This window comes from Barbus barbus (assembly GCF_936440315.1).
Source record: "Barbus barbus genome assembly, chromosome: 47".
NCBI lineage: Eukaryota > Metazoa > Chordata > Actinopteri > Cypriniformes > Cyprinidae > Barbus > Barbus barbus.
Window position 1 is genome coordinate 10,694,498 of NC_136725.1, and position 23,501 is coordinate 10,717,998.

At 36.8% G+C, this 23,501-nt stretch overlaps 1 protein-coding gene across 2 annotated transcripts; it reads right to left on the bottom strand.

Moving 5' to 3' along the window:
• Nucleotides 1–140: 140 nt before the first annotated feature.
• LOC306865943 (synaptojanin-1-like) lies at nucleotides 141–22,656 on the bottom strand. 2 transcript variants are annotated; one of them, XM_079410806.1, is made up of 29 exons: nucleotides 22,548–22,656; nucleotides 21,497–21,644; nucleotides 21,148–21,234; nucleotides 20,391–20,658; nucleotides 19,947–20,172; nucleotides 19,370–19,453; nucleotides 16,528–16,589; nucleotides 15,446–15,542; nucleotides 15,125–15,300; nucleotides 14,738–14,819; nucleotides 14,499–14,651; nucleotides 13,744–13,909; nucleotides 12,098–12,289; nucleotides 11,925–12,009; nucleotides 11,610–11,750; nucleotides 11,300–11,492; nucleotides 10,794–10,952; nucleotides 10,551–10,707; nucleotides 10,322–10,439; nucleotides 9,882–10,094; nucleotides 9,308–9,386; nucleotides 9,016–9,178; nucleotides 8,733–8,918; nucleotides 7,952–7,990; nucleotides 7,631–7,762; nucleotides 6,218–6,264; nucleotides 5,948–6,131; nucleotides 4,800–5,104; nucleotides 147–3,499 (listed from the first exon to the last, which is right to left on the bottom strand). In XM_079410806.1, exons 2-29 carry the CDS (start codon nucleotides 21,618–21,620, stop codon nucleotides 2,720–2,722), a joined length of 4,698 nt encoding a protein of 1,565 aa, XP_079266932.1. In that variant the 5' UTR covers nucleotides 21,621–21,644; nucleotides 22,548–22,656; the 3' UTR covers nucleotides 147–2,719. The 2 variants fall into 2 exon arrangements, with proteins under 2 accessions (XP_079266933.1, XP_079266932.1); XM_079410807.1 differs by lacking the exon at nucleotides 7,952–7,990 and having other exon boundaries at nucleotides 141–3,499.
• Nucleotides 22,657–23,501: the final 845 nt, after the last annotated feature.

Genomic DNA, 23,501 nt, shown 5'->3' on the forward strand with positions numbered 1-23,501 from the left:
ATATCATTCAAATTAAATGTTTATACAATTTTTTAAAAATGCAATTTTACAGCAAGGTTTCTGAATAGCTGAAGTGTCTTTAAATGTATATTTATGATGATAATATGATCTGCTGCAGCCAATAATTAATAGCAATGTTTCATGTTGAAATACATTTATTATTGCATACATACAACATCAATTGCTCCTTACATAAATGTGCACTTTTGGAGTGCACTTAAATTACAGATCGAGTACTTGTTATTGAATTGCAGTTGTGTGGTTTGTGTATACATGTAAGGTTAATACCACAGACTTGTTTACTACTGGGCTAAAAGCTACAAAGGAACGTTAACTTCACAAAAGGAGTTAATTCCTATAAACCTTGCTTCTCATTAATAACTGGCGCTAGCAATGTCAGGTTCAACGCTCTCATTACATACAGAACACCTGATCAAATGACTTCTAATGCCTTTGAATGTTAAGTGGTTACATTGTGTTCATCAGTCATCAAAAGAATATATATATATATATATATATTATCCACAACCTGATACTTGTATTCGTCTGTATTCTGGAGATATTCACAGTTAGTGCTTTGGAATGGTTTTCTCATGCATTAATTCACACAATCTTGCTGGCTGGCTTCTTCTGACCCATTCCTCAACCAAACCCCAAAAAGAGAAAAAGTTTTCAGTGCTTTTACTCTCCAAAAATAAATCTGTAATGCTCAAAGCCAAAATATGTTGCTCAACATGTCCCAGGCGAATATTTAAACAGCTATGCAGATTTTAAATTGTACCTAAAATGTAAACAAGGACCAAAAGCACAAGTAAAATACTGCTTTCCTGAAATACATACACTTTAACCAAGAATTAATAATTTCAGTATACCCTTGAGGGACATTAAAAGCCTGCATAACATGAGTAAAACGACTGCACACATAAAAGAAGTGCCTGAGGGCTGATTGTTCACCCATAATGCATCAGTACAGTCTGGAATGCTATATAATTAACAAAAACAACTGAGGCTGAATCATGATATGCTTCCCCAGAACCAAATAAACCCCTTTGGGGCCTTTGAACTCCAGACTTTTATCAACAAGGCATTGTTACAAAATAGTAGCTTTAAATGTTACACCATTCATAATCCATCTTGTTGTGTTTCCTCTCAAGATTACACCATATTTGATAAATATTTATCTCAAAATTAGTTCAAAGACACAATGCTATAATGACTCTGGGGTCATAAGACTCGTAAGATATCCGAATCCCTCGATATGGCGATGCAAACACGCATGCGCACTCGCACGAACAGCTAAAATACACAGAAACAGACGGCGCACCCCAAAATACAGCACAGTATTCCTCCTTATAACAATAAATAGATCTATCAACAACCTGTTCATCGAAATTAAAAAACACGATTTCATTGAGCGAATAAGTACACATTGCAAAAGTGTAAAGAAAGCATGACCAACATCCTGAAGGAGGAGCCACCAAATCAAACACACACACACACACAACACATTTAATACAGCAGTTCTGTTGTGAGCTTTGGATCAGATGAACTGAAAGCACATGTATATACAGTGTTGATGAATGAGAGGAGCCACTGTGACCCTCAAGCTCCACTCAAAATGTGCGTTTGAAAGCCTAAAGGACAGAGCTCTTCAGTGCACTTTAGATATGGCATGTATATGCTGTAAATATAGTCACAATTCAGAACTACTTTACATTTTTTCCCCACTAGGAAGACATTTAATCACTATGAATATGTATAGAAGATATATTTTTGACAAGCTAAACACATCGCTCGTGCTACAGGATGCATGGGGGGTGGGAGGGGGGTCTTTTGCGTGAACACCCAGAAAAATAAAGACCCTTGATTTGAGTATGCAGTAAAGCACAACAACAGTTAATGTTGTACGTGACACGCTCTGAACCTAAACGGGCAATAGAAACAGGTAAAAGATACATTCATAATGAGTTTAACAACAAACAAGTATCTCTGGTCAAGCCCATTTTAAGGATATGATGGCGTAGAACAAGTCAGACACAGCCAGGTATTTTAAGTCTGTGCATTTGATAAGTTTACGTATTTGCATTGGGTTACAGAATAAAGGGATAGTTCACCAAAAAATTATAAATTACTAACTCTCATGTCTTTACAAACCTTTTTAACGTTCTTTCTTCTGTGGAACATACAAGAACTTATTTGAAGAATGTTTCAACTGGTTTTGTCCATATAATGGAAGTGAATGGGGTCCAAAACAACCTATTTACACCCCATTGAGTTCCACTGTATGGAAAAAGATTAATACAAATTTCAAAATATTTTCTTTTGTGTTCCGACATGAGGGTAAGAAAAGGCTGAAATTGAAATTGCAATGAGATATATAACTTAATATTTGTACATTTTTTACATCTGACCATGTAGCTTAAAGCTGCGGTCTAATGTGTAATAAACTAAATCTGGCCATTGAAGTGTAAAATGTTACACACATATGTGTGTATATCCATGGTAATATGCAAATGATGTTTTTTGCCCATTATTATTTAAAAACTGAAAAATACTAAACATACTGTGTTGGTTTCCCATCGACGTTGGGCTAAAAGAAACGGTCAACACTTCCAAACGGGTCAACACTTCCAAAACCACACTTTTATACAAACCATACACATATTATAGATACACAATAATATTTTCTCTGTATTTTACATACGCGTTCTCTGCTGTATCATCTGTCTGTGAATTCGTTTCTGGAAGGGATGTGGGTGTTTTTGATGCTGATATTAGTCCTGGTTGCGATCGGAGGAGGGATTGTGGGAAATGTGGAAGTGGGAAGCGACACCCAGTTGCTGTCTATGCCAAAGCCTGAGCTGGGGAAGCTGCTCTGGGGTTGTGTGAAAGGAATGGATGAGGCTGTGGGTATAAGCGGTGGGCCGGTCCCACTTGCAGATGGAGCCTTCATTGAAAGGAAGTCTGAATCGTCATCGAATGTGACCCACTTTTGGGTTTGTGTGGCTGGGGCTACTGCTGGAGCAGGAACTAAGGATTGTTGTCTAGAGAATGATGGTGGAAGAGTTGAACTTTGAACCACAGCTGACATGGCCCTGTTGAGGCCAGACCTGGCCTGATGCTGAGTGTAGAAATCGGGCGTGAGCGGGCGGTGTGGGGAGGGCAACAAGTTGCCGGTGAAAGGGTTGGTGCTGTTGGGTCTGGGGTGGGCTTCTGCGAGGAACGGATTGGGGGATGAACGGAGAGTCTCTTGGGATTTGCTGCGGGAGGGAACAGGGGGAGGCAGAAGACATGGAGTGCTGCTGGTGTCCGGAGCTGAGAATAGGGAGAGGGAGCTGGGTAGCGTGGAGGAAGAAGAAGGGGAGGGAGTGGATGAGGAAGAGGAGCGAGGGACGGAAGCGGAGAATGATGAATTTTGGAAGAGGGACTGGGAATTAAGCATGTCGAAGGGGTCTAGATTCCATTGTGCTTCTCTTTGGACTCCATTCTTGTCCTTGGCCTGGGGAAAGAAAACACACAAGGGCTACATTATGAAATCAAACTTTCAGTTAAAGGAGAAGATACAACAAAATGGTGTTGCAGAGTCAACATGAAATCAAATTTGATTTTATCAAATATATTGCAGAAAAATTTATTTTCTTTGTAACCTTCCTTAACCCTCCAAAATTCTTCAAGAATTGGTCACACCTTGGCTGTTAGGAACAATAAGTTTTTTTTAATTCTACTAAACTAACTTTCCTGAAGTAGTAACAACTATTTTGGGGAATTCTAGGTTTAAAAGCTGACAATTAATTGCCCTCTTTGGCTGTTGGGGGTCATTTTTGAACTGATAGAGTAAAATTTATTTTGAGATTTTAGATTAAGCAATTCAGTAAATTAGCACCAAACTACTGAATGCACCTTTAAATATCCTGTTTCACTCACAAATATGTATCATTACAGACATAAAAAGGGTTGAAAACAATTTCATGTTGACTTATAATTATAAAACAATGCATTTGTTACAAGTTTTGATCAAATTACTTGTTGGTTAAAACATAAATTGTGCAATGACAGACTTTAAAATAAATCAAAATCAAAAAGATCTGAATTTGAAAACAGCATTATAGAACATCAAAAACACAAATATAATTAGTGTGCAAGTCTACTAGAGGTAAAGTGAAGCAATTTACTCAAATTACTTTATCTTATCCAAGAAACACTGAAAACAATTATACCACAGATTAAAAACAAAGACAAACAATACCCACAACGAATACTGGATGACACTTTCCTTGAACCCCCTGTCGGAACAACATTAAACTCATAACTTGGTACTTCTTTCTTGAAGTAGCTATATACAATAATGTCAAGGGGTTCAAGTTAAGTTTACACTTTTCTGATATTTAAAATAAAATAAGGTTAAATTAAAGATGGAAAGGGGAAAAACAACTATAACATGGAGGATTCTATATGTATGAGCACCCCATACATTGTGACTATGGTGCCATGAAGACAACGTAAAGACTAGAAATTACTTAATCCAGTACCTGTCAACCTGAGGATTGCTCCTGCTAGCAAAAGAGAGAGACACATGCATCAAGAAGAGTGAAACATGACTATAAGAACCACCTGGACAAAGTCGATATTACTAGAAAAGTAGAAAGGAAAAAAAAAAAAGAAAAGAGGAAAAGGACCCTAAAGCTGGGTAATGACCCCAGGATGGGCTCTTGTGGGTACCTGTCTCTCTTTTTCACAATTGAATGTTGGGTTTATTATCTTGACATCCATGCAGACGTGGGCAGAGAAAGACGACTAACCTGAGATGTAGGAGCAGGAGCAGGAGCAGACTCAGGTGGCAGTGTGTGAGAGGACCGGCTCCGGGGTGGAGGCTTGGGAGATGCCAGTCCAGGCTGAGGGGCGGCAGTGGCTCCAGCAGACGCTTGAGGAGCAGGCTGAGGCACCAGCGGGGCAGGTAAGGTGGGCTGCATTGGTGGAGGGAGCTGGGCTTGTATGGGTGGGGGCAGTTGAGGTTGCACGGGAGGCTGCATTGGCGACATGGACTGGGGCTGCATGGGTGATGCCATCTGAGGCCTCATGGGACCTGGCAGTGTCGGGGTTGGACCTGATGGACAGACACACAGCATTATTACAGGATAGAAAGTTGGTAAAACCGTGAGATGTGTTTAAATCAGAACTAAAAAATAATTATTACATAGTAATAAAATAATACATTATCAATAATATAAGCAATTTAATTACTGTTATTAGCAATAATTATTACTATCATTTCAAAAATTTTAGGTTGTGAATGTACCTTTGAATGAACCTTTAAATATCCTGTTTCAGTCAGGAATATGTATTATTACAGATGTAAAAAAAAGGGTTAAAAACGTAATTTTAAACAACGTGTTACACGTTTTGATGATATTCACAATGACTTATTGGTTAAACATGAATAGTGTAATGACACCAGGGTTATTATTTTTAACTAAAACAAATTAAAACCACTAAAAACATTATTGTAGCTTGAAATAAAGTAAATGTTAACTAAAATAAAATATAAATGTTTATTTCAACTAGCTGTAAAGGCAACAATTCTCATTTCAATTTATTTTAATTAGTTATTAATTTATTAATAACTAAAACTGAAATAAAATGAATAAAAACTATATAGACATAAAAAAAAAACTACTAAAAATGACAAAAACACAACAAAATGACTAACTTTAAAATTTAAAATAAAAAAATAAAACTGGTTTAAAATACTAATGAAAACTATAATAGTATCTCAATTATAATAAAAACACACCGACAGACTTTTTATTAATCAAAATCTGAAAAATCTGAATCCTATTTACTAAAATGTTGATTCTAAAACAAAAAAACATAAAACATAATAACAATAATAAAAGAAAATATAAAACAAAAATACTGAAGAAAAATTAACAAGAAGTGTTTAACAAACCCAGAGGGAGTTCAGATGGTTTGCTTTGGGCTTCAGGAACTGGTCTTGGAGCTCCGGGGTGATTATCAGGTGAGGGACGTGGGGCCCCAGGATGCACCTCTGCTATGGGTCTGGGGGCCCCAGGATGAGCAGGAGGAGGTCTAGCCTGAGGAGGGACGCTAATGACTCCTGCTCGAGGTGGGAGCTAAAGCAAAAAAATTATAATTTTAACATGGCATTTTACTTAAAAAAAAAAAAAAAAAATCGTTTAATCTCATTTAGTCCACCCACCGGCCGTGGGGCGCCTCCAGGGGCTGATCCGGTGGCTTGACCGCGACCTAAAAAACAGTCAAAGCAATAATCAAACTTTCAGTAATAGTTATATGAAATAAGTTAATAAAAACATCAGAAAACCTATTTTATTAACTTGTCAAATTGGCACAATTTCTACAAACCTGATAACAGAACAATACTTTACATACTAAATTTAAACAGATGCTTTAAAAGCAAGCCTGGAAAACATTAGATCAGTTCTCCTGTCAAGAATGTAGCTCTATTCTGTGTTGAAACTAGCCTGGGGTTACAATATTCTGGCATTAGGAAGGCCCAAATATGTCCGTCAGTGAAATCTTCTGTCAGTTACAGATGGTTGATGTTATTTTGGAGTGCTGATGAGCGAATGTAGAGTGTGGAGGAACTCACCAGCTGCATCTGCACGTGCTAACGCTGGGCTTTTTTGTCCTTTTGTCAGCATGAGGGAAGAATTTTTCAAAAAAATTACAAATTACTTTTTGTTTTGTAGCATCTACTTTAGCTAGGGAGAAAATATATCTGACCCAACAGACTCCTTACCTGCCTGGAGAGATCATTTCTATCATTCTCTATTTACAAAAGCTAATTCACCTAATTCAACCCATCACTTCACACTAAACCAAAATTACTGCAATAACTGAGACTTCATGCACTGCATCATGGCAAGATGGATGACCTAAACTCCCCTGCCCCATTAGTCCATTTCTCTTAGCAAGTGCAGGAGGTCTCAAGTGATCATCATACACAATAACAAACACGGCAAAAAACATCTAAAACCTAAATTACCTTCATAATCAGTCACAAACTCTAGATCAAGAGGCCCAGCAAAGCCTTCGAAAGAAAATTCAAAATTTTTCCAAAAATTACATTATAAACAAAAATCGGTAATGAAGAACAAAATCCACATGGCAAAATAATTACTTAATATTTCATATTTAATATATTATGCCACAGAAAGCCAAATTTACAATGAGGCTCAGGAAAAGCATGAAGAAACAACCAAACGAACAAACCAAAGTCAGCCAGACATTTTTCGCTATGCCAACCTAATATCAGTTGCAACTAACCAAGTCAATAAACACTAAACAGCATTAAGCCAATATTCCACAGCTAATACACAGTACTGGTTCATGTACAGCATTACCTGCTGAATCTTTCCTAACAGGTGTGGGACTTCTGCCTCCTTTAGAAACCACAGGACATTGTGAAATAAATGAATGAAAAAGTAAAATAAAAAAAAACAAGTGAAAACATAGTACCTAAATTAATACGTGTGTTTCAATCTCAGATACAGCTCATGACTTTTGGGTTTTGACTTCTGGTAAGAACAGATCTTTAAATCCAAAATCTGTCATGCCTGTGTAAACATTTACAAAGATTTCACAGCTGTACCTGAGGGTGGTGGTGGGCGCTGTGGAGGTGCAGGTCGGGCTGGTGGGGCATTGGGGCGTGGAGGAGGGGGACGTTTTGGCTCCAGTCCCAGTGAAGAGGGAGCTCCAGCTGGCTGACCATCAACAGGAGAACCTGAGCAAAGAGAGAGTGAAAAAGCATGCTATTATCACAAGTGTCCAATCAACAGCCTCAGGGATTTAGCTCAGCTCACATTACTGCAAACCACACAGAAGCCTTAAGAGACACACATACACAAACTCTATAAGAGCTCAGGAACCACTGAAGAACATCAGCAACACCTCTGCAAACAGCACTCTTTACCTGCCAGTTCCCTTCTAACGGATGCTGGGCTTAATCCTCCTTTTCGCAGTGTAAAAACAAAGGAAAATTAATGTACTGGAATTTTTGTATGTTCCAGAGTTTGAGAAATTAACATTTTTGTATAACTCTCTAGATTTAAATCTACTACAGAGTTAAAAAAGAGAACTAATTATTAAAAAAAAAAAATTCCCCCTCTTTTACTTCCCTGATGCTTTATGTATATAGCTATATAGTTTGGGTCTGTAAGATTTTTTTATGTTACTAAAAGAAGAACCTTATGCTCACAAAGGCTCCATTTATTTGATTAAAATCAATTTTGTAAATAAAATAATGTTAAGAAATATTAATACAATTTAAAATAATTGTTTTCTTTATTTTCAGTTATTATAAGTTGTAATTTATTTTGATACCACAAAGCAAAATTTCAGAAATCATTCTAATATTCAGATTTTGTGCTCAGGAAACATTTCTTATTGTCAATGTTGAAAACAGTTGTGCTGCTGCTGCTTAAAATTTGGAATCTTAGGATTCTTTGAAAAATAGAAAGTTCAAAAGAATAGCATTTATTTGAAATATAAATCTTTTCTAAGATTATAAATGTCTATACTGTCACTTTTGATGAATTTAATGCATCGTTGCTGAATAGAAGAAATTAAATAATAAATTTAAAACTTACTGACCCAAACCCTTGAACAGCAGTTAAAAATAAAGACAAATACAAAAACTGATACAAATCAATAAGAGTTTGTCCCTCTTGAATACAGTCAAATACTATCACTACCCTGTGGTGGTCCAGCTGTACGTGGAGGGGCTCTGCTGGGCCGGATGGGGGGTGCAGGTTCTCCGTGGGTAGGAGAGGAGCAGGGGCTGGTGTGTGGAGATGTGGCAGGAGACGCGCTAAGATCCATGCCTGCTCCTGGCTGCAGGTGCTGGGGTAAAATCTCCTCAATCTCCTCGTCCACATCACCTGTCAACAGCAATAAAAATCTTAACTCCATACTGTTCCAGAGCACCATAGATTCCTTTTGAGTTTTGGTTCCATATAACTCAAAAAGGTGTCACACCTTCCATGTAATACTCTTCTCCCATGTCAGAGTTTTCTGCCAGCAGGGTGGAGCTGGTGGATGTTGGGATGCTGCCGCAGATTCTCTCCACACTCATTTCCTCCTCTAGACTCTTTATCCAACCTGGACTCCTCAGACGGATGTCTATGGTCTTACCATTCACCTGCATGCAAACACAAAGAGGGATGGTAAAAAAAGGTCAATATTAGGGTACCATGCAATATATATGTGCATGTGATTTTTTTTTAACTGTCAATATCTAAAATGTAATCTTAACAGTAAGGTCTCTTACAGTAGAGCCGCTCAGTGATAGAGCTGCCAGAGCAGAATATCCCTCCAAAAATGTCACCCACATTTTCTCTTCAACAAACCTGTTCAGAAGAAAAAAATATTTATGTACATATACGGATACGTATACACACATATATATATATATTAAGATATGTTATGAAGAATGTTATGTTCACAAAGGCTGCATTTATTTAATCAAAAACACAGTAAAAACTGTAATATTGTGAATTATTATTACAATTTAAAATAACTATTTGCTATTTTAATATATTTTAAAATTCCTTTGATGGCAAAGCTGAATTTTCAGCATCATTACTCCAGTTTTCAGTGTCACATGATCCTTCAAAAACCATTCTAATATGCACATTTGTGCTTAAGAAACATTTCTTCTTATTATCAATTCTGAAACCAGTTATGCTACTTAATATTGGAAAAGGATTCCTTGATAGCATGATAAATGTCTTCACTGTCACTTTTGAACTAAATTTTATATAAAAAAAATGTAAAGAGCAATTAAATACAATTGGAATTAAATATATATATATATATATATATATATAGAAAACAACCTGTACCTGATAAGAATAACCTCGCCAAAATGAGCAAACTTGTCCAACAGGTCATCAATCAATGCATCATCAAAGTAGTCATCAGGACCAGATGTGCAGAGAGAGACAAGGATGGTGCCATCCGGTGGACCCTGCAGGGCGATCACTTCCTTATATACCTGATGTCTGGCCTCTGGATCCACCTCAAGCATGTCCACGTCTATGATGGCCACCACAGGCCTATAAGAAATAAATGTTAAAGGTACAAGAACAGCGATTCCTAAACTTAAAGTACCTGTGGCCCACACAAACAAATGCAAAATTTCAACAATTACTTGCAGTAAAATAAATTAAGTAAAAAATGAATCGACTGCCTCCTGCAGTACCTCTGAGGCCCACTAGAGGGCACTAAACACATTGCTAGTGTGTAAACTTGAGAAAGTTGTTTTGGTATTAGTCTCTCTCACCTGTGATCAGAGGTTTTGAGCTCTGCTCTGCCATAATATTTGAGCTCTCCAGGGCTCCATGGGTACTGATCTTCCTCATTCACTGGGGCTCCTACTACATTCAACTCCAACTCTTCCGCTGTAATACACACAGGCAGATCTAGTCAAAATTCTTCAAGGACAGCGTAATCTGTTGCTGCATTTCAAGTTCAGTTGATGGTTGAAGATATGTTCTAAATATAATTCTCACCAGTTTTATCAAAGTTCCACTTCCTTCTCTTCCACAGCACACGGTCAGTCCAGGCTGGTGTGCGGCACTTCTCACTGGTGTCATAGTCCTCCGAAAACAGGTCATATTTGTAAGTGGGGGCAAAATCCAGCTTCCCTTCAATAAAGCCTCTAAAAACCTGAAATATGAAAAAATAGAGAAACAAAAATAGTGAAAAAAAAAAGACATGTTCCACTAATATTACAGTTTTTTTTCCTGATATACCTGTCCAGCACTCTTCTGCTCTACCAGTTGATCTCCAGCAATCAGTGCATCCCAATTTTGCTGTCTGATCAGCTCCTTTGTCTCTTCATTAGGAATATTTATTCTGTAGTTGAAGTCTCCACACCAGAATACATAATCATGGGAGTACAGGAGCCGGCCCTAAAAATAAATAAACAAACAGATTAATAACATATTATTATATAATAATAATAAAAATGTTATTATTTTTCTTATATGTTTTTATTATGTCATAAAATAATATAAATATTATACATTAATACCTATTATGTAGTTAAATAACATTATTAAGAACAAAAATAATAATAAATTATTATTTGTTTTTATTATTTATATTATATATAAATAATATATTACATGTTTAACATTCATTATGATGTATTTAAATAACACTAACAATTTCTAAGCAATAACAAATAAAAAGAAGAAGAATGTGTTCACAAACGGAACAGAAGCAACAGATATTTTTTACATCATAAATTAATTACCATGGGGAAGGACAGTTTGCGTGCAATTTCATTGTAGTCGTCGTTCCTCTCTTTGACCTGCGATTGGCCGGCGGCGAAATGGGAGCACAAAAAGCAGATGCTGGTGGTGTGGAAGAGCATGCGTATAGCAACACCCCCTTTATTACCAGTGGCTCCGCCCATTCCAGTCTTCACTGTGTCCACAGCAACATCCCTATGTGAGGAAAACGACAAACAATATGAGATCTCAGAAAAAAATTCTAATCCTTTGAAATATCTGAAATCACGCTGATGTCAATCACAAAATGAAAACAAATGTGTGTGAGAATACCTGATGAATGGTGCATGCTGAGGGCGTATAAAGACGAACAGACACACACCCACCAGCTGCTCTGAGGCCAGCAGCACATATTTGTGATCTCGTGAGATGTTCTTCTGCAGTTCTGCAGCCCACAGCTTCTGATTAGTGGTGCTACCAGAGAGGAAAAAGAAGTTCAATAGATCTCACAGGAAATAAATAAATACCGACTGAATGAAAAGTTTATTGTGTAGCACATCACAACCACTGGACCAAAGTAAATTTTGCTTCTGCTTACTATACAACTACAACAAGTGAACTTTGAAATCTCTAACGTCAAGTTCTTACCTTGCGCTGACGATATTTCCAGCGTTCAGCTCCACCATTTCCTCAAAGCCAATAGCAAAGATGTCCACTGGGCTGGATTTTCCATCTGCATGACAAAACCCACAAAAGTATTTGCACTAGTTTTTTTTTTTTTTTTGTACGTATCATTTGCATTGATTTACATCAACACATACCCTGGAATTCTGGATGGCCGGCCTTCTTAGGGGCATCCAGGAGCCAGTCATTGAGCGTGTGTTTACGAAACGCAATACTGCGGAACTGCTTGCCCCCGTTCACGTTCCATGTACCCACACATACTCTGATCTTTTTGGGACGTGTGTACTTGAAGTGGTTCTGACACATGCCCAGGAGCACTCTGGGAGAGGCTAAAACAGAAAGGGTGAGATATTCTTATCAAAAACCAACATTAAAATAATCAATGAGACTAGGAAATATGAACATGAAAGTGCACAAAAAGAAAATACAGAGCATATGACATTGACCAAACCACTGAGACACACCAAACAGACGGAATTCTTTCCTTGAAAGTCAGACAAAATGATACTATAGAGCATTTAAAACAAGAAAACACAGATGATAAAAAGAAAAAACAAACTGTACAATGTCAGAGGCGCCAAAATAAACAGTGAGTTTATGAAACGGGGAACCATAAACATTTATAGATTTATGGTTGGTCTGTGTATACTGTACCTGACTGTAAAATGGGCTCAGAGACTAACATTGTAAGCATTAAGGAGAAAAAGAAAGAACAAAGGGAGAGGGGAAGAGAGAGAGATTAAAAGTTAGCCGTTAGACAGATAACAGCATTAGTCCTCTGGTTCAACACTAATCTTACACCCAAAGCAGCCGGGAGCCATAGATTAGCACGCTAGCATGAGGAAACGCATTCATATCCAGATCCACAGGATGAAATCAGTCCACTGCAGCAGACTGATCCCATAAACCGTGACCACAAACACAAAATACCAAAGGTGGAAACATTTGAAACCACCTATAACTCGGTAAGTTCTTAAATCATTTGCCAGGTATTTTAAATCTATTCTTTAATAGGCAATACATTTTCAATATATTTATATTATGAATAGATTTACATTCATTCTTTTAATAGACATATTATAGTTAATTATATTAATAACATTTCTATTTTTATAATTTATCTAAATCGGAATATATTTGTTAATATGTCAAAAGTTTTTCTAAGACATAACTCACATCTGTTTGTGTGAAATACTTCAACTTCATCATTTAAAGAATTTTCAATATAAACAATTGTGGCTGTTATCTACACTGCCCTCCAAAAGTTTGGAAACGCCCTAGAAAAGTGGTGTTTTGGACAATATTGGCATGAATCCTTTATAATTTGTGATAATTTTGCACTGATAAGGGACAACACAAACAACGAAAACATTTTATTACATAAACAGTTTGTACATAGAAAAAACTAAAATTTTCGATTCATCAAAATATCCACCATTAGCAGCTATTACAGCTCTGCATAATCTGGGCATCCGAGCTGTCAGTTTATTCAAACATTGACTTTGAATTGGCAATCAATTGTTGAAGCTGCAGTATTAAGGTGTGCTGACCCAAAAATCTTTTAAAAACCTGGGCCAAGTTTAAACCAGTAACCAGGCATCACAGCTGGCAAAGGGGCATGTCTGACTTTGACATGTATATATTGCCATTATTATGTTTTATTGCTGGTCTTCAATGATAATGTCAAGTTACTTTAATGTATTTGCAATGTCAATTTTGCGAGCATTTTTCCACATAGCCCTGGTTTATTTCTAACTCTGAATTGTGGTGTTGTAAATCGTACCATACAGGCTGCTGGTTGTGAGGAGGGCTCGTGCCTTATCTGCCAGGTCACTGTTCAGGGTGCTGCCCAGTCTCAGGATGTCAATGGCTTCCTGTTTAGAGCTGTCAAAGAAGTTGTTCTGAATGGTTCTGGTGACCGAGCGAGCTCCGTCTTTTAGCTTTCCACCCTACAGAAAGAAAAAACAAAATCCAAACAAAATAGTTTATATAAAATAGTCAAGGTCTGGAACATCAAAAAAAACTCTCAGAATGAAACAAACTTTCAAAACAAACTAAAATGCTCGTTACAAAACAAAACCATTCTCAAAACAAAAAAACTAAAAACAAAACAAAAAAAATATTCTCAAAACAAAATAAAACATTCATGAACATGTATTCAAAGGGACATCAAAGGAATAATTTTATTTCTTTGCTGCTAGCTAGATGAAGCCTGGGGTTTGAGGCCTAGTTGGAAGAGGTTTACAGGCTTTTATAACAGTCTATAAAAAGAGGCCTAATTAAAGTCGACAGCACTGCCAGTTACAGTAATCTTTCTCTACGAACACAAAAGAGCCAACACAAAACAGAGCAGACTAAAATAAATACAGCATCAAAACTCAAATTGACACTACTAGCTACTGTAAACTTACCACACAAGAAGAGGAACAGCCATAGGAAAGCAGAGAAAAACGGCAGATTAAGACAATTAAGACAATCGTAAACTGACAGAGTGAAAATGGCACAGAAACACCCATTTTTCTGTTCTCTGATATGTACCTTAGCCTTGCCATCCAGAGCACCAGTGCCTGCATAGATCTTGCTGACCGAGTCTCCATTGGTGGACCACATGGTGCGGAAAACCTCCTGAAAACGTGCCACCAGCTGAGGCTTCTCGGTCAGACCCATGTCTTCCAATTGTTTTGGAAGCATCTGAACACCACAGACATATTACATAATGAATGAAAGAAAAACAAATAATAAAAAGAAAAACCTTCAAACTGTTGACACAAACACACCTCGAGTGCAATGAAGGCCTGGACGCTGTTTGTTCGGTCCAAGCAGTCTAGACAATTGGAACGAATGGTCCCACTTTGACATCTGAGGTAAACAAAATTGTGGTAGACAATTGTATGAGCTAGTTTTGGGCACTTTGTGATTCTCTATGTTTAAAAATTGTTTTAAAAGAAAGAAATTGTGAAAATAAAATTGACAAACAAACATGCATCCACCTCCCAAAAAATGTATTCCTGTTTTAAAATACCCAGTGACTATGAGAAAAATAGATCCAATAGTTTTTATGTATACACACAATGAATTAAACAAACAACCTAATGACGAAAACGTTTTGCTATTCTATGATATTTCTCAAAAACCGGTTGTGCTGGGATACTATATAACCTCACCTCTGAATGCCGGCCTCCCCTGAGTAGTAGAAGAAACCACATTCCTCCAGAAACTTGCTGATCTGAGGTTTCAGGACACTGCTGAGCTTGTCAGTCTTCCCACCTTTAACCATCTGATGATAGTCAAAGTTCAACATTCTCACAGCGTTTGCATGCTCTGAAGCTTTCAGGTGACCCTGTGGGCGAAGACAAAGACAGTCTTTACACAGTAAAGAAAGCGGAACAACTGCTCTATGGTTTTGTCATACTTCAGAACCGAAAGACATCTTAAATAATGCATTGTAACCTGAACAATTGGACTATTTCCTAAACAACAATCACCTGGAATGCTTTGCTGAGCATGTGTTCACCCTCCTTCATACCCAGCAGGTTGATGATCACCTGTTTGCCATACAGCCTCCTCAGGGCACTAAAGTGTCTAGACAGGAAACATCACACATGGTTCATACACATTCAAACCTTACTGAAAAAGAATAAATGAAAAATGTTGATCCAATCCTGTGATCCATCACTTCAAGAAAAATCAAAGGTGATTTAAAACAAAGGACGCCAAGGAAACATGTGATCAATAGATCATTAAGGATGCAGAGGGGAAATAAAAGCCTAACGACTGTTGTCTGCATCTACTTCCTCTCATCACGACCTGACTCAGCACTCCAGGGAACAGAGCAGTGACTCATGATGAATAAAGAATGTCCATCATGCTCAGTGTGAGGAGCCAAGGCTGGATAAGAATAAACCCTCCCACATATTCAGGATAAGGCTTTCTTAATGCAGATTTTATTGTTTTAATCAACCTAATCTTGCACTGAAAAAAATCATAAAGATATATTATTGATGAGCAGAGCACTGAGGGAGTAAAACAGGCTCACAAAGACTGACTTAATAAAAAGTGGGGGATTTATTTTTAGATGCATTTTTATGGTCAAATGATCATTTGCAGATAATGAGTTTAGACTTGTGTTTATATCAATCAGCATGACTATGGGGCTGGACATCTTATGCTGCTTTTTAAGCATCTCATGCCATCAGTGCTGATTTTTCTGATACACCATGAGCAGTCTGCATTTATAAGTCACCCAAGTTAAAAAAGTTAAACTTTTAAATGATCCATCGAGACCCCCTCCTGCACTTCATCCAGCTGTTCTGTGTGTAATTGCCGCCTACAAATTCATCTGATCGGGCTCCGGTGGACCTTAATTACCCACGACTAGCCGAAAATGCATCCTTAGACATGACTGAGCTTGCCCATCCGGACTGTGTTAAATAACAGGACTGTTTGAAGCAGGGCCCATATACTGCACTAATGTCTGCTGGATCGCTTTCATCACGCACTAAAACTTAGGCCAGAACAGCTGGGTACTAGAGCAAGCATCATCAGAGACCAGCAGAATCCTAATTACCTCTCAAAAGCCGGTGCGTTTGCTTCAAAACCACGGGACAGCTTAACGCGATGAGATCCGACCTTTGTGGAAAGAGAAAAAAAAAAAAAAAAAAAAAGGAAGAATCATGAGTTATTTCATATTTGGTGCAAGAGGAAATTAAGGTGACAGAAGTAAAGGAAGATGAGAGAGACAGCAAGAGAAAGACCACACAGGCCTGGCCCGCCTGCTGAGTTGAGCTGCATTTGAAGATACGAAAAACATTTGTGCAGAATAAGACAGCAGAACCATCTGTAATGATTTCACAAACTCACTGAAGCCTGAAGATCTATCATCTATCTGCTGATCATACCAGGAAACACATGAATCCTGGCTAGACAGTCGTGCTCTAAACAAAAGTTTCAACTGCTAATGTTGGCTAGTTGCAGATTTGAATAGTTGCAGGAAGCCCCTTTCTAATAATGGTTTTCTATTTGTGTTAACTGCTCTCACAACCTTCAGTATAACGTATTACGTTGACATCTACAAACATAATAGGTAAGCCATACAGAAGACTTTCTCATCTCTAGGCTATGACTGGCTTCTCATTTCCTGTAGTCTCATATAACTCGGTCACTGAAACAGTTACACCTTTGAACACAATTGGTTAGTGTTCTAGCCACAGGATTGGTTGTGTTGTGTGGTTTCTTTTAACTAGGGTGACTCTAAAATTGCCTTTATACAGTCAACATTTGATCTCTATGCCTTCTGTTTAATTCATTTATTTTAACCCAGTTTATTTCAACATTTCATACCAAGGGTCTTCAACAAGGGGCCTGCAGTGATGACACTGCAGATGGCCTGCCAATGTGAAGAACTATTAATAAAAAAAAAAAGTTAAACAAAAATCCAATATGTTAACTTAAAGCTAAAACAACCAATTAAACATGTTACAAGTGCCCCTCGTACATTAAAACATTGTATTATTTATACAATATATTAAATTACACACTTATTATACTAAATAAGTGTGTATACTATTATTTATACTATATACTAAAATTACACACTAATTATTATAAAATACACATACAAATAAAGATTATATACTAAAATATCAATAATCAGTAATTAAATACTTTTATTTTATTAATTTAAATTAATAAAAGTTAAATTAATAAAGTTTTTTGTAATTTTGTTATGTCTTATGATTTTTCCATTTTTACACTTTTTAAAAATATTTTTATTTTAGCTTAAATTTTTTATTTAATTAAATTTTTATTTCAGTTTAGTTTTCATTTCCTTTTAGTACTTCAACTTAAACTTAATTTAGCTTAGTTACTTGCCAGGGCAGCATTTCTAATTTTTGTTTTTTTGTTCATAAGTTTAAGTTTTTGCATCTAATATTTACATTTTATTTTAGCTTTATTCCAATTAAAGAAAAATGATTAATAGTTTTAGCTTTTAGTTAACAACCACAACACCACCGAAAAAAAGAATGAAATAAAATCATTAATTATTACGTATTTTAATGCAATGTATTTACATTTGCAATATATTTAAATATGTTAATTTGTTATTTTTTTATCAGTATGTATAAGATGGTCCCTGTTCTGCCTTTATATGCAACAAGGGTCCTTGAACGCAAAAAGGCTGATGATCTCCGGTTTAGAGCTGTTATTTCAGGATATTTATTTATTTATGATTTAACGCCATGTCAGCAACAGTGGCTATATTCATGGCAAGAGGAAACATTTTAATTTCACAATTCAGTCGTATATAAAATTTCAAAACAATTATATAACAATTTTGTTTGAAAATTATATAAATAAATAAATACAAATATACAAAAACATACATATAATAAAAATAAAAACAAGAACAAAAGTAATAAGAACAATTATATAGTCTTTCAGCTTAATGCATGACAAAAAAATTGAATCATCCCAGGAGAATTCTTTTTGAAAATGTCCATTAATATATTTTCTGAATAAAAATGTTGCCAAGTATTATTTAAAATTGTACATTCAATTAAAATATGTTTTGAGCTGTTGGATATTTATGCTTTATTTAGACTAAGTCAGTCTGTCAGAGTCACACCCAATTCTTGTTTGTTGCCTCTGCAGGTCCCTGCCATTAATATTTCATACTTTCGGAATAGCAGCAGAGACTGGCTCACATTACCCTGAGCTTTCTGGGAGCAAAGAAAAAGTATCCTGTGGCGATTCTACTTCCTAGCTTTGCACTGAAGACAATGGAATCCCTTAACCAATACCACTATGGCCTGAAGTGACACACAAGACCTTTCATTCAGGTTCCGTGGAAAGCTTTGAAAAACAGCTCAAGAAGGGTCACCTCACCAGCTTCCCACTAAAAGCAACAATGATAATGTCTATGCAATGTCAGAGGAAAGACAAAGGCATTTCCAGACCTGCTTACTGGCATCTTAACTTGATTTCACAAGAAGCCAAATAGATATATCAGAACCTGGATCCTTTCCAAAATGAGTCACGGTCGGTTTAGATGCAGCTTTCACCGACTGACATTGCACAAACTCTTTGCAGTGAAGAACAGATAATCCACCAGACAAAACTAAACCTTTGATATACCAACTGTCGGTTCCCATGCTGTCCTTTTGGTTCTCGACTTTGATTCAGCTGCAACAAAATCCCCTGAATCGAGTGTTTCTGATAATATGAATAAAGGGGATCAGCACTGACCATGTGTGACGAAGTGGAAACACAAAAGAGTAAGTTCATTATGACGAGTCAGCAGGAGCGTGGAACTCCAGCAAGCTCAATTCAGTGGAGCGCAATGCAAATATTTTTCCTCAGTGTTGTTTGAATACATGCATACATTATATTGATTCAAGGCTTTATTGTACCTGAATTCCTGGCTGCTCCCAGAACAGAGGTATTGACCCTCGGATCTGAATGAAGGAGGATACTTTGTCATCAAGGAAAATAACCTGTAGGGAATATAAATAAAAACAAAATCTTAGCCTTGGCATGCCACATATGATATTTAACCAACGGTATTTCTCACTTAGAGGACTAACTGAAATGAATGTACAATATTTTATTTCAATAATATTTTCTATTTTGAGGGGATTTCATGGTTCTAGATAATATTCACCAGTATGTTTTGTACCATTTGTTTCTGTATAAAATAATACAAATATTAGAAAAATGTTTAATATATTATTTTCAATTAATACAGTGTTTAGGTTGAAAACAGAACAAAGTTATTCATGTAGTTGGAGAAATAAAGCATTTTTTTTCTCATTTATTTTAAGACCATTTAGCCTTCTTTTATCATGTCCACATTTTCTGTGTTCGTATAGCAAGTGCCACAAAAGTCCATTTAAATTACGATGCTTCGTACCATTCCAGTGAAAAAAAAAAAAAGACTAAAGACCACCTTAGGGTTAAAGAAGTGAGTTCAAAATATTGTTTGCATACCTGCTCAGTCTCCACAAAGTTGGCCACCTGGCCGTCATCATTTGTGCCTCGGACATTGAAACGTGTGCCTGCTCTCTCTGAGCTGAGCCGAGAGATCACGCAAGCTTTGGCCTGCTTGTGCCCAGCATAGATGGTGCGGATCTCCACTCCGCCACACATCAACCTCAGCAGCCAGTCATCACAGTTCACCCCATAATGCTTGAGATGGAGATGGAGGGACTGATTCCTGTGAAGCCGTTATATAATTACATAACCATTACATCCACTTATCGTCCACCAATTAAGTTCAACATTCTGAGTAACTGACATTTTGTTGGAAACAATTTTCACATTTAAAACAATCCCTATACGGCCATTAAAAATGAATGTTTTGAATAAAATGGTATTTATATTTAATGGAAAAATCTTTTAACACTGAATCAAATTGACCTGAAAAATACCCACCAGAAAAAACGGTTGTCAGATGTATCTTCTCTGATTCTGCGGTGCGCATTCAAGCTGAGGTCCAGACTCGCTCCGGTGGAGGACCAAGCAAAATAGAAGTTACCAGAGTTTAAGATTTTCTTGACATCAGCGATGCGGTCCTCATCCGAGGGGTCGTTTTTCAGAGAGACGAAGTCAGTGCCTGTTACCCGAAAAACTTCTGAATCCTGGACTTTTCCCACTGAACTGCAGCCTGTTACGACCACCAGGCTGTGCAGCATAGAATCCCCTTTGGAAGAAGAGTGAAGTGCATTCAGAGCTTAGAGTTTGTAGATCATACACATTTTGTAACCACATATTTAAAATGTGCAAGTTAATAATTAGTTCACTGAAAAACCCATATGCATCAGCCCCTTATTTAAATATTGAGGTAGATAAGTCTCAAAGCCTATGCTGTTTCCTAAGAACTTAAAATATGACAGTGAAATGATATATATACACTTACAAACTCAAAAATGGCTAACCGTGTAGTTACACTGTAATTACTGACTATATTTGTTTAACAACTGCTTGATAACATGTTGCGTATTTACCTTTCAAAATTTTTATTTTGCTGTGAATTTTAGTGTTTTGGTAATATTCCTGCTCTACTTATCTTCAAGATCAGGGATTTTCTTTTAATCTGGTGACAGGATGGATTTGTATTTGTTGTGATGACAAACACAACCGGCAAGTCAAATTAAATAAAATAAAAAAAAAAGAAGCTGAGAAACTGTACCAAGGTTAAGACGAAGAACTCCCAGGATCCCATAAGCATCCAGCATCTTGGTGTATGCCGTCTTGATGGTCTCCTTCTCTGCCGCCGCTGTAGATGACACCAAACTTTTACTTATTAAAAAAACCACATGCCATATTTATTGATGATTTATAATGTCCAAAATTGTTTTATATGCAAATAGGCAACATTTAAGCCATTTTGCTTTCTTATATCTAGGAAATTCTGTGAATCAACGGTGGTGGTTGCTTTTGATTCAATAATATTTTTCCAATAAATGACTGGTTTGACATTTTTCATATTGAAGATTAATAAAAAATAAGTACTATAAAGGGTATATGGACAGCCTTACACAGTACAGCAACGGCTCCAGACTCGAACATCAGGCATTCCTCTCGATTTCTGGTCTCCACAATCACACTGTATGGAGGTGGATCCAGTTTATGATAAATACGATAACCTTTACTGAATGCCATGACTTGACACAACCTGTTTCAGCCCTGCATAAGAAAAAAAAATACCATTTTACTTTGAAAACATACCATATGAAGGAAATGCCTTCATACCTAAACAATTCAAACCCTAAACCGCCTGCAGGTTCAGATAAGCAGGTGCATCAAATGTCGCATCATACAGTCACTAAAACATAATTCAAAGGGTATTATTAATGCTTCCTGTCATAAACCATTGACATAAGAGGAAGGAAATAGACTTGCACAATTCGGGTTTTTGTAAAGACAATCTCGTTGCTAATATAGACTCCTAAGATTGCAATAAAGTCATGCATGTTCAGTGTATTATATGAAATAAAACACAACAAGATGCTTACAAAAAAACATGTTTGTTATGCTGTATTTCAGCAACACGACAGTAAGGGATGGAGAACGAATCCAAATCCCATCAAAGCCGAAGCAACGAGTTAAAATGTCCGACTCAAATGCAATACCCGTGCAGAAACAGAGGATGACAGGTGCTCATCACAATGGCACACCACATACAATCAGATCTGCAACCCAAATATATGAGAATGTTTACAATTCATGCACTCACAAGCTGTCTAACCTTGGGCCACTGTCTCAGCGTGAGGCTGAAGGTTAGTTCACGTGAGATGAACAATCATCCAGATGATAACTAAGTTAGAATGAAAACGAACAGGCCCCGCCGGCCATCTATCTGTCAAGATCAACAGTTAAGACAGACTGACAGAGCTAAAAGCCTTTATCACGACTAGCACTAACGGCTAATGTTAGCCGGCTAGCTCTCCATCGCCTTCCTGAACCATATAAACAGACATTTAACTGATAACAGCGCCGTAATATGTGCGTTTATACGTTAAAGGTACAAATGTAATGCCTCAGTATTCATTAATGACGATGCTTGGTAAAAGAGATGGTCTTGTGTACCTGTCAGAGTTGTGTCTGTCTTCCCCCGGTTGGAGATCGTATAAGGCTAGAAACAAAACGATTAGCGGCGCAGGTTCTTCAAGCACAGAAACACAACTGAAACCTAGAAAGGACGACATACATGAGTGCTGTGGTCACGCCCCGGATCACTTCCGGGAGCTTGAGGTGTGCACTGATTGGCCAGATTTGTGTCATGTGATGTAGGAAAGCGAGCCTTATCAAGTACAATTTTCTTTTCCAATAGATTTTTTTTGTGTTAATTAAATACGACAAAATGACACAAAACTCTAGCAAGACGTCTGTCAGGTCATTGTAGAGTTCATATATAAAGACGAGTTTTTTATGTTTTGTTTGGTTTAGTCGAGAAGCAATATGAACATTTAGTCTATTTTTTGTTGTGGTTTTCTATTTTTTTTATCTATCTGTAAATGTAAGGTATTAAAAAGTAACGCCCTTTATCGACATTTCAAAGAGATATTAGGATCTATATTACTTTTATGCACCTCCTTAAAGAAAAGAAAGAAAGCTAATAATGGAATGCATGCTGACATTATAGTGTTTTTATATGATGCCTGTTTTTATTTATCCATATTTTGATTCATATAACGTTTATTTGGCATCTCTATTTCTGATTTTATATATTAGCACTGTTTTAGTTGGCTATGTATTAACCATCGGCTTTTATATAATTGCAACCCACGATATAGGCAATTGTCGAATATGTAGACAGTGACTTTAATTTTTGTCATAATACACACAGACACATTAAAAGTATTCGGCCATTATGGGCCATAAGGTGCCCTCTTCAGACCAAAATTAATTAAAGCAATAAGAATGGATTTATTTTTCCACGACTATTTTTTTTTCAGTTCGGTCATAGATCCCTCCTATTTCGTACACCTACTCAATATTACCGTAACAAATGAGAAAAGGGAATACTGATTCTAATACTAA

Coding starts and splice junctions, on each gene's coding strand:
- LOC306865943 (XM_079410806.1), bottom strand. CDS start 21,620: ATGGCATTCAGTAAAGGTTATCGTATTTATCATAAACTGGATCCACCT. Junction 10,708..10,793: donor AGCAGAAGAGTGCTGGACAG/GTATATCAGGAA, acceptor TTCATATTTCAG/GTTTTTAGAGGCTTTATTGA. Junction 6,265..7,630: donor GCGCCCACCACCACCCTCAG/GTACAGCTGTGA, acceptor ACTGTTTTTTAG/GTCGCGGTCAAGCCACCGGA.